This window comes from Mastigoproctus giganteus, chromosome 14 (genome assembly GCF_048544385.1).
Source record: "Mastigoproctus giganteus isolate SK-2022 chromosome 14, ASM4854438v1, whole genome shotgun sequence".
Lineage (NCBI taxonomy): Eukaryota > Metazoa > Arthropoda > Arachnida > Uropygi > Thelyphonidae > Mastigoproctus > Mastigoproctus giganteus.
Window position 1 is genome coordinate 4,514,146 of NC_143588.1, and position 15,284 is coordinate 4,529,429.

Here is a 15,284-nt window from a genome sequence, read left to right on the forward strand (position 1 = left end):
ATCATTTTATTTTGAAAATATAAGACAAGGACAGAGTTTTCTGGTTGATTGTTAATATTAAAAATATTAATTCTGAATTTAACAATGTCTAGTATAATGTGCATAAGGTGAGAAGATCCAAAGACATAATTATTGGCTTTCCTGCTTAGGGCTTTGAGTGCACTAAATTTAATGCTGAAGAGTGTATTATGTATTTTACCTCTGTTTATAGGATCAGTGTCTCAAATTTTAAATAAATCTATGAAATCCCCTAGCTGTTCTCGGTCACTCTTAAATGTTTTAGATTTACTATATTTTCTTTTGCATTTAGATTTATGAAGTTTAGCAATTTTAAACATATTATAAATACCTTTCAAATTATTAATCATGTATTTTTGATTAAATCTGTTATTCAGTCTGTATGGATATAGTGTTTTATATTGTAACATGCTAATTTCTTCTTGCAGTTATCTTTCATTTGTGTTAAGTATTGAAATGAAAATATTACCTAAAGTATGTTTTTGTAAATGTCTAAATTCAATATCATGTTCAAGATTACCTGTTTTCTTACTAGACTTATTGTAAATATTAATGTCTGAACGATGTATATTCATTCTGATATGTAAATTATTACTGGTTTGACCAATATATTTAACGTTGCAAGTACGACAAGTGATCACATATATATATAACATTATTCATTTTGCAAAATATTTGCGCATTTATATTAATTGTAGCTTGATTTGGATGCATATAAGGACAAGTAAGACATAATTTGTTATTACAATGTTGAAATTTAAGAAATGGATCTTGGATATTACAGCCAGAATTGTTATATGCTAGATTGTTCTGTGAAGTGTGTGTTATTTGTGTATGTGTCAGTGTATTAACGTAGGAGCATATCCAGAGCAGAAATAGTCTCCTCGGTCAAATTTAGTCCACTCTGCCGATGTAGTATGTTATTATAAGAGTTTCTAAGTTGCATATTTAATAAGAACAAAGTTAATGTCAATTGTTAGTATATAAACAACCCAAATGCATATTCATAAAATCCATGAAGGTATAAATTAGGAAATAAGAAATAGAGTATGTTATAGAAAAAGCTATCTTAAGTAGTGCATTCTGAACCTGAGCAAAGCTTATGTATATATTTATATGAGTAATATGGAAAGAAAGTTAATAAATCGTAACAAGCTGTAACTAATACTTATGGGCCAATGCAGTTGCTAGATCAATTATGCATTACGACCATAATGTGTATAAAATATTTTGTATTATATTGAAGATAATAATATAAAAGGTAATTCAAGCAGACAATACCAAGCTCATATATATATATATAAGCATAATATGTATTTAAAAAATATATATAATACGAAAATTAAGAAAATAAATATAAAGCTATCATTAGAGGCAGCAAAATGCACATTCCTCCACATGATGCTCAATATATAACTGATATTAAATCAAAATTAATGCCAGTAGCATGGGAAAACTGTAGCAAAGTGCCTTGCTACTGGCAGTAATTTTGATTTAATATTTAATATCAGTTATACATTGAGCATCGTTGGAGCAATGTGCATTTTGCTGCCTCTAATGATAGCTTTATTTATTTTCTTAATTTTCGTATTATATTTTTTATTTTTTAATACTTCATTATGCTTAATATGTAAATAAAATGGTATAGTGGGTTTGATGTGCTAATTGCTGTGCCTGTACTGCCATCTATAGTATTTTATTTATTTATTTTTTTGTCTGTATAAGCTGGTTAAGCTTATATTGTCAGTTGTGTGACTCTGCGCTGGAGTGCTAGTCTGTCTGTTCTATATTTTATTTTTTGCTGCATAAGGACCACCGCTACTCAAATCCTCTGCATTTGCGGTTTGATTGGAGGATTGGGTGGCGGACTGGTCCTTCGATCAGTTCGCCTTTGTGGCGATTTGTCTAGCGATTGAAATGCAGCAATTCTCTGACCATTATTGGCCTTGTGGTCCTCTGTTGATTTGGGGCATAATGGTCAGTCTATTTTTGTTATTTTGATTTTATTTTATTGTAGTTAGTTTAGTCTCTATTTGTGATATTTCACCTAATTTGGAACTGGCACCTTACAAGGGGGGGAGCGTCACTAAATTCTTATGTAATTGGCTCTAAATTTTAAAATTGATTTATTATTTTGAATTGAATTTTCTAAATTATTTGGAGATTTTCTGCTACAATTTTAGTCTTACCCTTTCTTCTCCCTCCCTGTTGATTAATCATTGTTTAATTTATCATTTTTCGTTCAACAGTTTTGCCATGCTACTGGCATTAATTTTGATTTAATATTTAATATCAGTTAGATATATATATATATACTATATACTATCATTGAATTATATTGAAATATATATATATACTATCATTGAATTATATTAAATATTAACATAAATTAAATTATAATGAAGTGAATAAATAATTAGGCTTTCATTAGAGGCAGCGACATGCAATTCCTCCATATGAAGCTGAAATACATCCAATATTTTAAATTAAATAAAATAAAATAAAACATAAGCCAGTAGTATGGCAAAAACTGTAGAGCGAAAATTAACATAAAAATAACCCAAATAAACAAACGAACGAAAAAAAACAATAGACATAATAGTAGCCCGATAACCCTTGTATAATTTCGAGTTTTAAATCCGATTAATAATAACTATACAAATTTTAGAATAATGCCAATTATATAATAATTTAGCGGTACCCCCAAGAGGTACCAGTTCCGAAAGACGTGAAATATCACCTAAAGAGGGTTAAAGGAACTACCAAACGATAACAAAATCAAAATAAATTAAAATAAATATAGACTGACCATTATGCCCCATATCGACAGAGCACCACGAGGCCAATAATGGTCATGGAATCGCTGCATTTCAATCGCTATACAAATCGTCGCCATGGTGAAAAGATCGAAGTACCAATTCACCCTCCCTCCTCTGATCGATCCACTAGTGCAGAGGATTTGCACGGCGGTGGTCCTTATGCAGCGAAATTTGTTATCGTTTGGTAGTTCCTTTAACCCTCTTTTGGTGATATTTCACGTCTTTTGGAACTGGTACCTCTCGGGGGGGGGGGGGGGGTACCGCTAAATTATTATATAATTGGCATTATTCTAAAATTTGTATAGTTATTATTAATCTGATTTAAAACTCAAAATTATACAAGAGTTATCGGGCTACTATTATGTCTATTCTTTTTTTTCGTTCGTTTGTTTATTTGGGTTATTTTTATGTTAATTTTCGCCCTACAGTTTTTGCCATACTACTGGCTTATGTTTTATTTTATTTTATTTAATTTAAAATATTGGATATACACACACACACGCAGGGTGTTTCAAAAGTGATGGTCAATAATTTAAAGGTGAACTGTACTACAGACTACAATATGCAAAAAAGCCTAGTAAACATGGGTCCTTAAGTGAATTGTTTTCGAGATATTGCACATTTCCAGCTGGGGGTTCCACCACTGACAAGGTGAACTGTACAGAGTTCACCTTGTAGTGACTTGTTTGTTTGGGTTAGGTTATGCTCATTTTCTCCCTTTCCCCTTTCTCCGAGCCATAGCAGGCATACTAGTACTTGTCAAAGGATAGTCAACATGGAAAGAGGTTACAGCAACGAAGAGTATGTGGACCTGCACTTCATATATGGTAAAGCCAACAACAACTCGAGGCTGCACATTTGTACCAAGAAGCATTTCCCTGCTGAAGGCAGCCCAACAGGCGCACATTCATCAGTGTACATCACCCGCCTTACGGAACATGGAGTATGAGCAGGTAGGCCCAGAAGCATAACACGTGATGTTGAGGAAAGGGTATTAGAATGAATAGAACAAAATCCAGGAATTTCAACAAGGAGGGTTACTCTGCAAGAGTGTGTATTGAGTCATAGCAGTGTGTGGCAAATTTTACATCACCAATTACTGTAACCTTACCATGCCCAGCGTGTACAAGGTCTCCGAAATACAGACTACCCTCCCAGAGTGCTCCCATAGTTATTGGTCCATCTTAACAGAAAACGTGCATTATCTCTAAAACGATTCATTTGCGGCCTGATGTTCACTGGGACTTTTTTGCTTATTTTAGTTTGTACTTTTCACCTTTAAATTATTGACCATCATTTTTGAAACACCCTGTGTGTGTGTGTGTGTGTGTGTGTGTGTGTGTGTGTGTGTGTGTGTGTGTGTGTGTGTGTGTGTGTGTGTGCACACACACACACACACACTGTGCTGCCATTTATTAGGTACACCTACCTAGTAGCACGTTGGGCCTCCTTTAGCCTTTAAAACAGCCTGAGTTCATCTAGGCATTAATTGAACAAGATGCTGAAAATGCAGGAATGGAGTACCATGTAGGCATGAGTGTGTCACGCAGTTCCTTGAGATTCGACAGAGGTGTAGGCGTGCAGCGAACAGCCCTTTTCAGCTCATCCCAAAGATGTTCAATAGGATTGAGATCCGGGTACTGATTGGGCCACTACAGCAAAGAAAAGTCATTGTCATGTTCCTGGAACCATTCCACAGTGATTTGGGCTTTGTGCATCGGTGCATTATCCTGCTGGAGGTAACCATCTGACTGAGGATAAACTGTCAACATGCACTTGGTCAGCAACAATGTTTAGGTACGATGTGGCATTCAGACTTGAATCTATGGGTATCGATGGACCCAATGTGTGCCAAGAAAACATTCCCCACACCATAACATTGCCCCCACCACCTTGTACTATAGTCGTCAGACATGACAGGTCCATGGATTCATATTGTTTTCGCCAAATTCTGAGCCTTTCATCAACATGATGCACCAGGAACTTCGACCGAGAAAATATTTTCCTATCCTCGATAGTCCAGTGCTGATGTTGCTGTGCCCACAGGAGGTGTGCTCTCTTGCTCTTCATTGATAACTAAGGTATGTGATGTGGCCGTTGGCCACATGTACAAATTGTAGCCCATTCATGACAAAGTGTGACTAGTGGTCCTATTCGCAACAAAGTGCAACTAGTGGTCCGTTGCGATATTTTGTTCTGCACACGAAGGTTGTATTCTGACGTGATGTGCAACATTGTGGCCCATCTGTTTGCTTGTACCATTCTAGCCATCATCCTCTGATGGGCGCCTCCGTAGCCAGGTGGGAAGGAGAAGCAGTGCGTAGCACACGCTTCTTGATTAGACCGAGGTTCGAGCCCGTCACCACCAAATACGGAGGATGCGGAAAGGTCAGGGAATGAACACCGCATATCCCGGAACAATATGGCCTTTTGCTAATGCTCCTAAAAACCAAATAACAAACAAACAAACAAACATCCTCTGACCTCTCATCAACAAGCGATTTTCTTTCACAGGAGTGCTGTTGAGAGGATGTTTTCTGTTAATTGCACCATTCTCAATATTCTCAATTCTCAACATTCTCAATATACCCTCGAAACCATGGTTGTTTGGAAAGTTCAGGAGAACTGCCGTTTCAGGGATGCGTTGTTCGACGATCACCCCTTTTCCCCATTCTTGCTACGATTTGTATACGCTTAACTGATACTAGAATGGTGGTTCTGCTGCATTTGTGTGGGACACAAATGCAGCAGAACGTTGTGGGACAAACCATTTGTGTGCACATCAAGGGTGTACCTAATAAAGTGGCAGCACAGTGTATATTCGACCACTATTTCGCAGACCCCTGGAATTGGTCTTCAGACTTGCAGGGGTCCGCGGACCCCAGTTTGGGAAACGCTGGTCCATAACACGACTATACTATATCTGGCTTCTTCAGCATCAGCACTTACCATTCTGTTTTAAGTTGCTACACTTCTAATATAACTATACTCCTATAGAATTATTCTCAAAACTACTACTACTAAAACATGTTTATATTGTTCTTGTATTGATACTATAACAATGGCAGCTATATCGTTGCCGACCGGGCTAGCCAGGTGGGTAAAGTGCCTGCCTGGCAACCCAAAGGTCGCGGGTTCGATTCCTGCCTCGGGCTTGGATCAAAGTACTGCAAAAACCTTGGGAGGTGCATTATGGCCACAGAAGCCTATGCGCCAACAACTACAAAAAAAAAAAAAAAAAAAAAGCAGCTATATCGTTATATTGATGCAGTATTCCATGGTGGCAAATTACATCTCTCAATTTTTAAGCAATATTGGGAACCAAGTGATCGATAAATTATCCAAATTTGTTGTAAAATTAATTTTACACCTTTTTATATACATCAAACTTGTTTTGATTAGGTTAAAAAGGTTTCCAATACTTATTTTGACATTTGTGGCTGTGTGGTGTATATAATAGCTTTTGTTGCTTAAGCCTTAAAAAAACCTAAACCCAATCCATCTCATGTCTTAGTTGGTATTTCGCCGATTGGATCTGTAATTTTTCCACTTTGTTTATGACATTTTGAGAAATGGTTAATCACACTAGACATGCAAATTCCAACTGCATCAGTACATGGGCTGTGAATAGTGTTTTTGCCAGTTGCAGAGAGGAAAATTTTATGGAATCATTTCATTGATCCAAATGGGCTTTTTTTTTTTTTTTTTGTTATGTTATGTTAATAATATTAGTGATAAATGAACAATCGAATTCAAAATCCTAAAATCTAATAATACCGAGTTGTCTCAATTAATAGTTTAGATGTCAGTATGTTGCTTTGAAGCAGTTATAAAATCCATAATGTTCCAACATATTTGTTTATCATAGATTATTAATTATATATAAAATAAGTATAGTGAAAATATAGTATACAGCATGTGATGTATACTCTATTTTCAAATGAGAATACTATATATTCTCATTTTCAAAAGTATAGCATTTAATTGGTATAGTTTAATTTAATTTACAATTTTAATTTAAATTAAATGCCTTTTAAACATAATACCTGTACAATACATTGCCAGAAAACTATTCTGTGCATTTCTAAGCCATGATCTTATGGCCATGTTTCAGTCTGGCCAATTCCCAGTCAATTTTATTTCTGAGAAAGCAGGTACCCCTCCTCCAAACTGTGCAATATGACTACAAAATTACACAGTTTTTCTGTATATCTTGCCATACTGCATGGCATGTAGTGATTAGATGTGAAAACTTGAGTGTGCAAAAACTTCATTGTCTTGCCTAGAGTCCAGGCTTTAATCCACCAAACTCATTTGGGATAAACCGGAATGATGACTTGGAGAATTAATATACCGAATTACCATCTTTCTTTATCAAAAATTAGTTCAGGAGTCTACCAGCAAGTTTGTAATTAAGGGTAACTATACATTATTAAATTTTGTATCAATACAACATTTAATATATTGCAAGTTGTGTTGTATGTATGTATATAACAAATTAGCTTGAAAACATACTTTCTTGTTTACATATATATATATATATATTGTGTGTGTGAGAGAGAGAGAGAGAGAGAGAGAGAGAGAGAGAGAGAGAGAGAGAGAGAGAGAGAGAGAGAGAGAGAGAGAGAGAGAGAGATCAATTTTAATCATATTCCATTATCTAAATTGTATTTCTACTAGGGAGGAAAATAAAATTGTTCCACAAGTGGTTGATGCCATTTTAAAATTGCCACCTGTCACACATGTCGCAGTTCGTTATACAAGCACACAGTTACTTGGTGAACTATGCGAATGGATAGAGAAGCATCCTCAGTATTTAGGTAATTCAACCGTAATTCTCCCATTTTTCAGCTATCTTTTAAATATACTCTGATGTTTACTTATTTTTAATACACATTGTTTTATACGTATGTAACCTTTAACCAGAAACATTGGGCATATAGCACGAGCGAATGCAGAAAAAAATGTATGAATTTTGTGTGAAATTTTAGACAAAACTTTTAGTATTCCTCATATATGGTGAAAGCCTCCTGTTTGCATCGTTGTGTTTTTTTTTTTTTTTTTTTTTTTTTTCATTCCAGAAGAGTGGCCATAAAAAATTATTTTAGGTGCCATTTTCAAAATAAAAATTTTCGTTTAATGAAAGTTTCTCTATCAGTCATTTTATTTATTTATTATTATTTTATTTATTTATATTTTTCTGTATCAAATAAAATGGTTTTGCTCATTTCAGAAGTACTTCGATGATGTGTTCTTAGACTAAACCAACTAGGGTTAACAACTTTACCATACTTTGTTTGGTATGAAATATTAAAATCTGGTGATGCTATTGCACTAATGACAGTAAAATCTTCTTGCAGTCTGAGACATTTTAGTCCTAAATTCTATATGTACCAGCACAACTACTTAATTTATAAAAGATGTTTTAAAAATAATTGTTGCAGTATACAAATATTATAGTTGAGATTGAAATTTGTAGCACTTTCCAGGGGAAAAAAAAAAAGAAAGGAAGAAGAAGAACACAAATATTTTTAAATGACCATCTCTCATATAAAAATATTTCTATTTAAATGGAAAGACTTACTATCCTTGCATGCCCAAACACCTATGTTAAGAAAATAAAGGGGCTTATGGAAAATTGACGTGGTAATCTCGTCAGCTCATAAAATAATAGAAAAGTGCCATTAATATCAAGCATAGAATAAATCTGTTTAATATGGCAAGAATTTACACCACTTCTTTATCATATAATTATTCCTTTGGAAATCAGGATTGGGATTGCCACAATTCAGTTTAAAGGCTTAGTGTGTTAATGACTCTAATTGCATTAAGAAAATAAAGTGCATAAAGTAATTTGCTCTCCAAAATCAGCTCAGTAAACCCTTAACAGGTAACCAGATGCTGTTATACATGGATGATGACAAATTGTTTTCCACATCTTTCCTTCAGTTAGTCAGCAAATTATGGGTGTTTTTTTTTTTTTTTTTTTTTTTTATCTGTATAGTAAAAGAATTTAATTACAAAATTGAGTGAAAATTGGCTGAGCAGTGTGAGGTTGAACAAATGAAAGCTGCACTTCTCAAGTTTTATCCACATGTCTGACCCGGATTGTAAATGTAAATAGATAAATCAGTAATACAGTAAACCCCCGCTATTCGCGGTTTCGCGTAATCACGATTGCTGATTTAATATAAAATGAAACCTAAAAAAATGTGAATTTTAAAGCGCCGTGAATATTTTTCGCCATAATAAAACATGGGTGTGGCTAAAATTATCTTTCCCGGTCAAAACAGCGCTCAGTGGGTGGGGGAGAGGGGTGACAAAATTGCGAGCGTGGATGTTTCTCGCTAATCCTTGTTCAGTATGTGTTATGCGCTTGTCATGGAAGGTTTCATCGTTTGCTTTTAATTTATATGCTTATAAATTGAATAAATTTATCAATTTATAAATTGATATGCTTACAAAAGTGATAAATCTACCGTTTTGCAGTGTAAAACAGACTTTTTCGAGTGTGTAAAGAAGATTGTGGACAAGTTCTTTCTAACCCGTACAAAAATATGGCTACGAATAACAAGAGAAATGTGAAAATATCAAAGAAGGTGATGACATTAGCGAATAAAATTGAGTTATTAGACAAAATTTCTAATGGTGAAAGTGTCTCCTCAGTGGCAAAACATTATAAAATCAATGAGTCAGCAGTACGATCAATCAAAAAATCGGAAGAAGAAATCCGCCGTGGTGTCCGTGAAAACACGCTAATTGCTTCAAAAATTTGCTCTGTAACTCGTGATGTTAAATTAGAAAAAATGGAAAAAGCTTTAAATCTGTGGATAGAAGACCGAACTCAAAATAAAATTCCATTAAGTTCACTCATCATTCGTGAAAAGGCAAAACTCCTTTATCAACACTTTAGCGAAATGGTGATAGCACTGGCGGAATAAGTTTTTTTGCTATCAAAGGCACTGCTGGTTTGAAAGATTTGTTTGAAATTTCTAATAAATATTACATTTAATATTAAATTGTTTCTTATTTTCATTTCGATGCCATATGCTTGCATTTAACTATGTACTGTCTATGTACATAGTCATATTATGAAGATACATATAATACATATATAGACAAAATTTTAGACTAGTTTTTCCTATATATTTCATACTTTGGAACAGAACCCTTTATTACTATGGGAGCCATAACTCAGTATTCGCGTTTTCTGTATTCGCCACATTTCTCAGGAACGTAACCCCCGCGAATAGCGGGGGTTTACTATATGCAATTGTTCCTCACTATCGCAATTTAGCCTCAGTAGCCCTTGTCTCATTAGATCTAATGCCAACAACAACCCTCACTATAGTGCAATTCATACAGGACTTGTTTGCAATAATTCTGTATATTTTAAATACTATCCACTAGAATTCAGTTTAGTGCTATTCACTCCAAACATCTTAGGAAGAGTTACTTATTATGAGGTGTTTGGGTGCCTGAGAGGCCCTGTCAGTAACAAAATAAATAAGTGAAGCTAATGACATTGAGTAGGAGATAGGAGTAATTACTTAACAAGAACAGGGCAATGTTGAGAAAAAGTTGCGAGCTAGGGTTAAATTTTAAAGTGTCTGCAATTCTGCCCAGACACAATAGGAGGGAGTACATGATGAGAGAGCCTTGTCAATCAGTTCCAACCCTGGTGAGATTGTGCAAGGCTTGTGGGGTAGAATTTTTCTCAGCATGGTTTGTGCTTGTTAACAGGAGAGATCACTTTTACAGGGATGGATAATACGCTTAAGTAGAAAGGGTATTAGAACTTTTGCTGATACTATTGAGGCAGTGTAAGGTGATTCAGAAAACTACTTGCTTTGAGAGATATACAATCTCTTTCACCTCTAACTGTGGCTATTGTTAATAGATTAACAATAGCCGCAGTTAGAGGTGAAAGAGATTCTTGCACTAGTATTGGAACGAGAACAGTCTAGAAGGTAAAGAGCCAGGGATTTCAAGGGCTGTGGGAGGGGGGGGGGTCATCGTGGAACAAATATAAATGAGCTGTTTTAAGGTAACTAAGAGTTAGAACAGGTGCATGTATACTTGCATGTACACCAATGCTAAGTGTACAGTAAATAAATTTAAAGTGCTGGTCAGGCCATCAAATGCAGACATTCTGGGGATATCAGAAACCTGGTGTTACTCAGATATAAGGGGTATAATGTATACAGAAAGGACAAAATGTAAAGTGTTGAGGGTCAAAGGGCACCAGGGGATCCCCACTTCTACATTAGTGTCATCATGAAATACAATGCTGTGTTCAGGCCAAAGATGAAAAGTGTAGTGTAGGGATGCATTGGTGATGGAGGTAGGCCAGCAAGTAGAGGAGAGGCAAGGTGTATAGTGTGTTAGTTGTCTGATGGCACCAGGGGGGTTTCCCCATCTCTGCTTGAGGCAATAATACTCTGGAAGAGGCCCTTAACAGACTCATCACAAAGCAAGGGTGCTTCACGTAGGTGGCCATTGACTGAGTGAGCAGTCGAGAAACCTTGAAATCCTAATCAGCTGAAGAACTGGGTTAGCATTATGTCAACTGACAGATAGCATCAGGATTTAGAATTAAGCTATGATGGACACCAGTCTTACTGGCACCAGTGGTCCAGTTCTTGCAGTCCAGTGTTCTTTGTTCATTGAATAGATTTTAGGCAAATTCAGTGAAGGCCCAATAATAATTTTCTTCATTGACAAAGGGTACTCATGTTCATTGGGCACGTCATAAATTGTGTTCAGAGTGCTTTGCAAGTCATGATAGAATGGGCAGGTATAGAGAAGGTTGTTGCAATCTTCAGTCTCTTTGCAGGTACAGATCCAATTATCTCAGATGCCCAAGGAAGTGAGTTTTATAGAGCCATGGCCAGTCAATAGAAAATTTGCATAGAGACCTGGAGAAAACTAGGGTGGTGGCTTCAGTTAGGTTTGAGAGGAACCTATAACAGTAGGAAGGAATTTTTTAGTTATCAGGCCTTTGTCTGAGACTGACACTTTTGTGGTTTGCCAGATCTGTGTAAGCTTGTCTACGAGTAGCTTCTCCCACTTGTGGTGTCATTTGCTGGATCAATTGCATGGTCTTGGATGGTGGCCGGAAGACCCCCGGGATAGGCAGTAATAATAGCCCTATGGATGACCTCCAGGTCCAGGCCTATTAGAACCAGAAGTGGGGATGCTGTTGGAGCAGATGGCATCCATTATGAAATGATTAAGCATCTTTCACCAAAATCTATGGATCCTCTGCTCTTTCTATATAACAGAATCTTTATTGAAGAACAATTTCTGGATGCCTGGCACTTGGCAATTGCTCTTGCCTTTGCAAAGCCAGGAAAGGATCCTAAATCTCTACTAATTATCGTCCTATCACTCTAACTAGCTGTCCATGCAAATTCCTGGAGAGAATGGTTAATTTTCATTTAATAGGGTATTTAGAATCAAACCACCTACTCTCCAACATCCAAGAAGCCAGTCCACTCTGGGCCATCTTGTGTCTGTATTCTTTGATATGGAAAAAGCACAACTTTGAGATTTGGCATCTTAAAATATTTGCTGCATAACCTCGATCTTAGAGGTCCCTGGCGCCAAGCATTCCGTGGCCAAGCAATTCTAGTAATTTCTGAAAGCATTTCCTATAAAGTGCATTTAAACGAACAGTTTCTATTTTTGTTTTCCAACACCATTTTCTTGATTTCTATGTCAGAGTAGCTCTTTCCCACTACAAGAAGTAGGCAGAGGCCCAGAAAGGGAAACCACCTTTCTGTTTATTTTTCTGTTGGTATTAACTTACTAACTCAGCCACTTGGTCACCTCTTTGCACGGCTCCTGCCTCCTCCTGGTGGGGCCGGAAACCTGGGTGGTAAAGCAAACCCCCAGGGCCAAAGGAGCAAAATATGGATTTCGACAACTTTCCTCCAATTCAGACAGCAAATCTAAATTCAATGGATTTGCACCAACTTGATGATGATGCAACCAACAGAAAGAGGCTGAAGACGGATGCTTCCAGAGTAGAACATCCAAGTTTCCTGACCTTGCATTCCTTAACAAATCAGGCCATAGGCAATCTATCACCATTTCTCATACAGAAATGTATGGAAAGTGTAGCAGGTTCCCCAAAAATGGTGAGTCATCTTAAATCTGGCAACCTACTGGTTGAGACCACCAGCTCAAAACACTCTGAATCCTTTCTCAAACTCACCACATTTGGTGGAATTCCAGTCAAGGTGTCATCACATGCTACAATCAATACCACCAAAGGTGTCATCTCTCGAATGGGACCTAATGAAGAAAGATGGCCAACCTATCCCAACTCGCAGCATCATACTGACATTTAGTTCACCAAACCTACCTTCATTGGTGAAAGCCGGGTATGTAAACTGCCACATTCGCCCGTATATTTCAAATCCAATAAGATGTTATAAATGTCAGAAATTCGGACACTCTCAAATGGTCTGTCGAGTGCTGTATGCCCTAACTGTGGCTCGAAGGAGCATGCACAAGCTGATTGTAAATCAGTCCTCACTCTACCCTAATTGTAAAGGCAACCCCCAGCCTTCTCTAAAACATGTGACCAGTGGATATATGAAAAGAAAATCCAGGCTTACAAAGTAGAAAAAAAAGTCTCATTTTCTGAAGCAAGAAAATAAATACAGCAACAGATGCCAAAACATACATATCCTGGTGCTGCTAAACGATTTCATGCAATATCAGTTCAGACTAATACATCAATTCTACCAAGCATCTCTATTCCTGAATGGGCTCAATCTATACTCTCTTCCGTACCTCAGTCCTCAAAGCAAAAGACTTCAAACAGATCTAGTAACACGCCAGTCACAGTACCACCTGTTGCTCATGTAAGACCTACTCAATGAGAAAACTGTGATCCGGTTAACAAACAGCATGCTGAACTTCCCTTATGGACACAAATGAGACTTGCAATCAAGAAGAAAATGAAACCATTCTAGAAATCCATCCAGAAGACAAAATAGATAGCAGACCTGTTTTTTCAGAGAGAGACAAAATGAAAGTTGACCTTCTGAAACAGACTTCCAAAAAGCAGACAGAGACAGCTTCTCCATTTAAATCCAAACAATGAAAAACATCATCCAATGGAACTGCAGTGGCTTTTGTAGCAATATTGACGACATCCACGAAATAATTATAAACATAATCCAATTGGAATCTGCTTACAAGAGACATATTTAACACCTCAGTTGCCTCCCTCAATAAAAAATTATATCTTTCAGCACGACAGACTTGCTACCACTAATGCTCATGGAGGAGTAGCCATACTCGTAGACTCACGAGTCCCTTGTAAATGCATTCTGTTACAAACTGCTATTGAAGCTGTTGCCACACAAATAACGATTGGCATTACTCTAACACTGCTTTCTGTCTACGTGCCACCCAGTTATCCTTGAAGATCTCATTCTGCAGTTGCCAACCCCTTTCTGTTCATTGAGCGACTTCAATGGACACCATCCATTGTGGGGATCTCCCAGTGAAGACAGACGAGGACAACTGATTAAAATGCTTGTAAACAGACAAAATCTAACCATATTAAATACTGGCTCACCAACTTATCTCCACCTCCCAACAGGAACATCTCTGCAATAGATCTCTCTCTATAGACAATGATACAAATCTTCCAGAAATTTTCTGCTTCCAAAAATGGATACAGCTATGTGATCATCTCTGACACAGTTTTATAATCACCATTTTTGACCTCCATATCATTAATAGGCACAATATTGCCCTAGTAGCCCTTGCACCAGAAATACCAATCGGTCTTAGAGGGCATCTCCCTGGTTTTATTATAAACTCTCTAGCTAACTGGTCCTCCATTTTCGTGTAGGATCCTCACCTCTGTCATCCATTTTGCCTAGAGGAGGGAGTACTGCAAGGATCAGTATAAAGTGTCACACTTTGTCATCAAAGTAAATTCCTCCAATTGTAAACTTTCTGTTAATGAATTTAGCATAATCTCTCAGTCGTGCAATATGGGGGTTATTGAAAGACAGCTGCAGCAAGCCATTGATCACCTTAATTCCTGTGCGCTTGCAAATGGATTCAGGTGCTCGCCAGAGAAGACACGCACATTTTTGTCATAAGCTGATACTTCATCCTGAATCTGAATTGAAGCTTGGTTAAAATGCTATTCCACTAGTGCAAGACACAAAATTCTTGAGTCTCATATTTGATAAAAATGAAGCCTGAAAAACAAGATGCATGGTATTTCAGAGACTGCTGGGAGACATTGCGGTACAAGTAAACACATGGGTTGTGTTAGGGTAGCTAAGAATAGAAACAGGTGCAGGTATACTTGCGTGTACACCAATGCTAGGAGTTTAGTAAATAAATTTGATGAATTTGAGGTATTGCTCAAAACATCAAAGGCAGATATTGTTGGGATATCAGAGACGTGGT

At 36.8% G+C, this 15,284-nt stretch overlaps 1 protein-coding gene across 2 annotated transcripts in view; it reads left to right on the forward strand.

The window, feature by feature from the left end:
• The window catches only part of LOC150074954 (transportin-3-like), a 742,971-nt gene that overhangs the window by 459,722 nt on the left and 267,965 nt on the right, over positions 1–15,284 (forward strand). For both annotated transcript variants that reach the window (XM_090388987.1, XM_090388988.1), the window contains one exon: positions 7,518–7,657. In XM_090388987.1, coding sequence (XP_090245113.1) covers positions 7,518–7,657 — 140 coding nt within the window. The remainder of the gene's footprint in view (positions 1–7,517; positions 7,658–15,284) is intronic.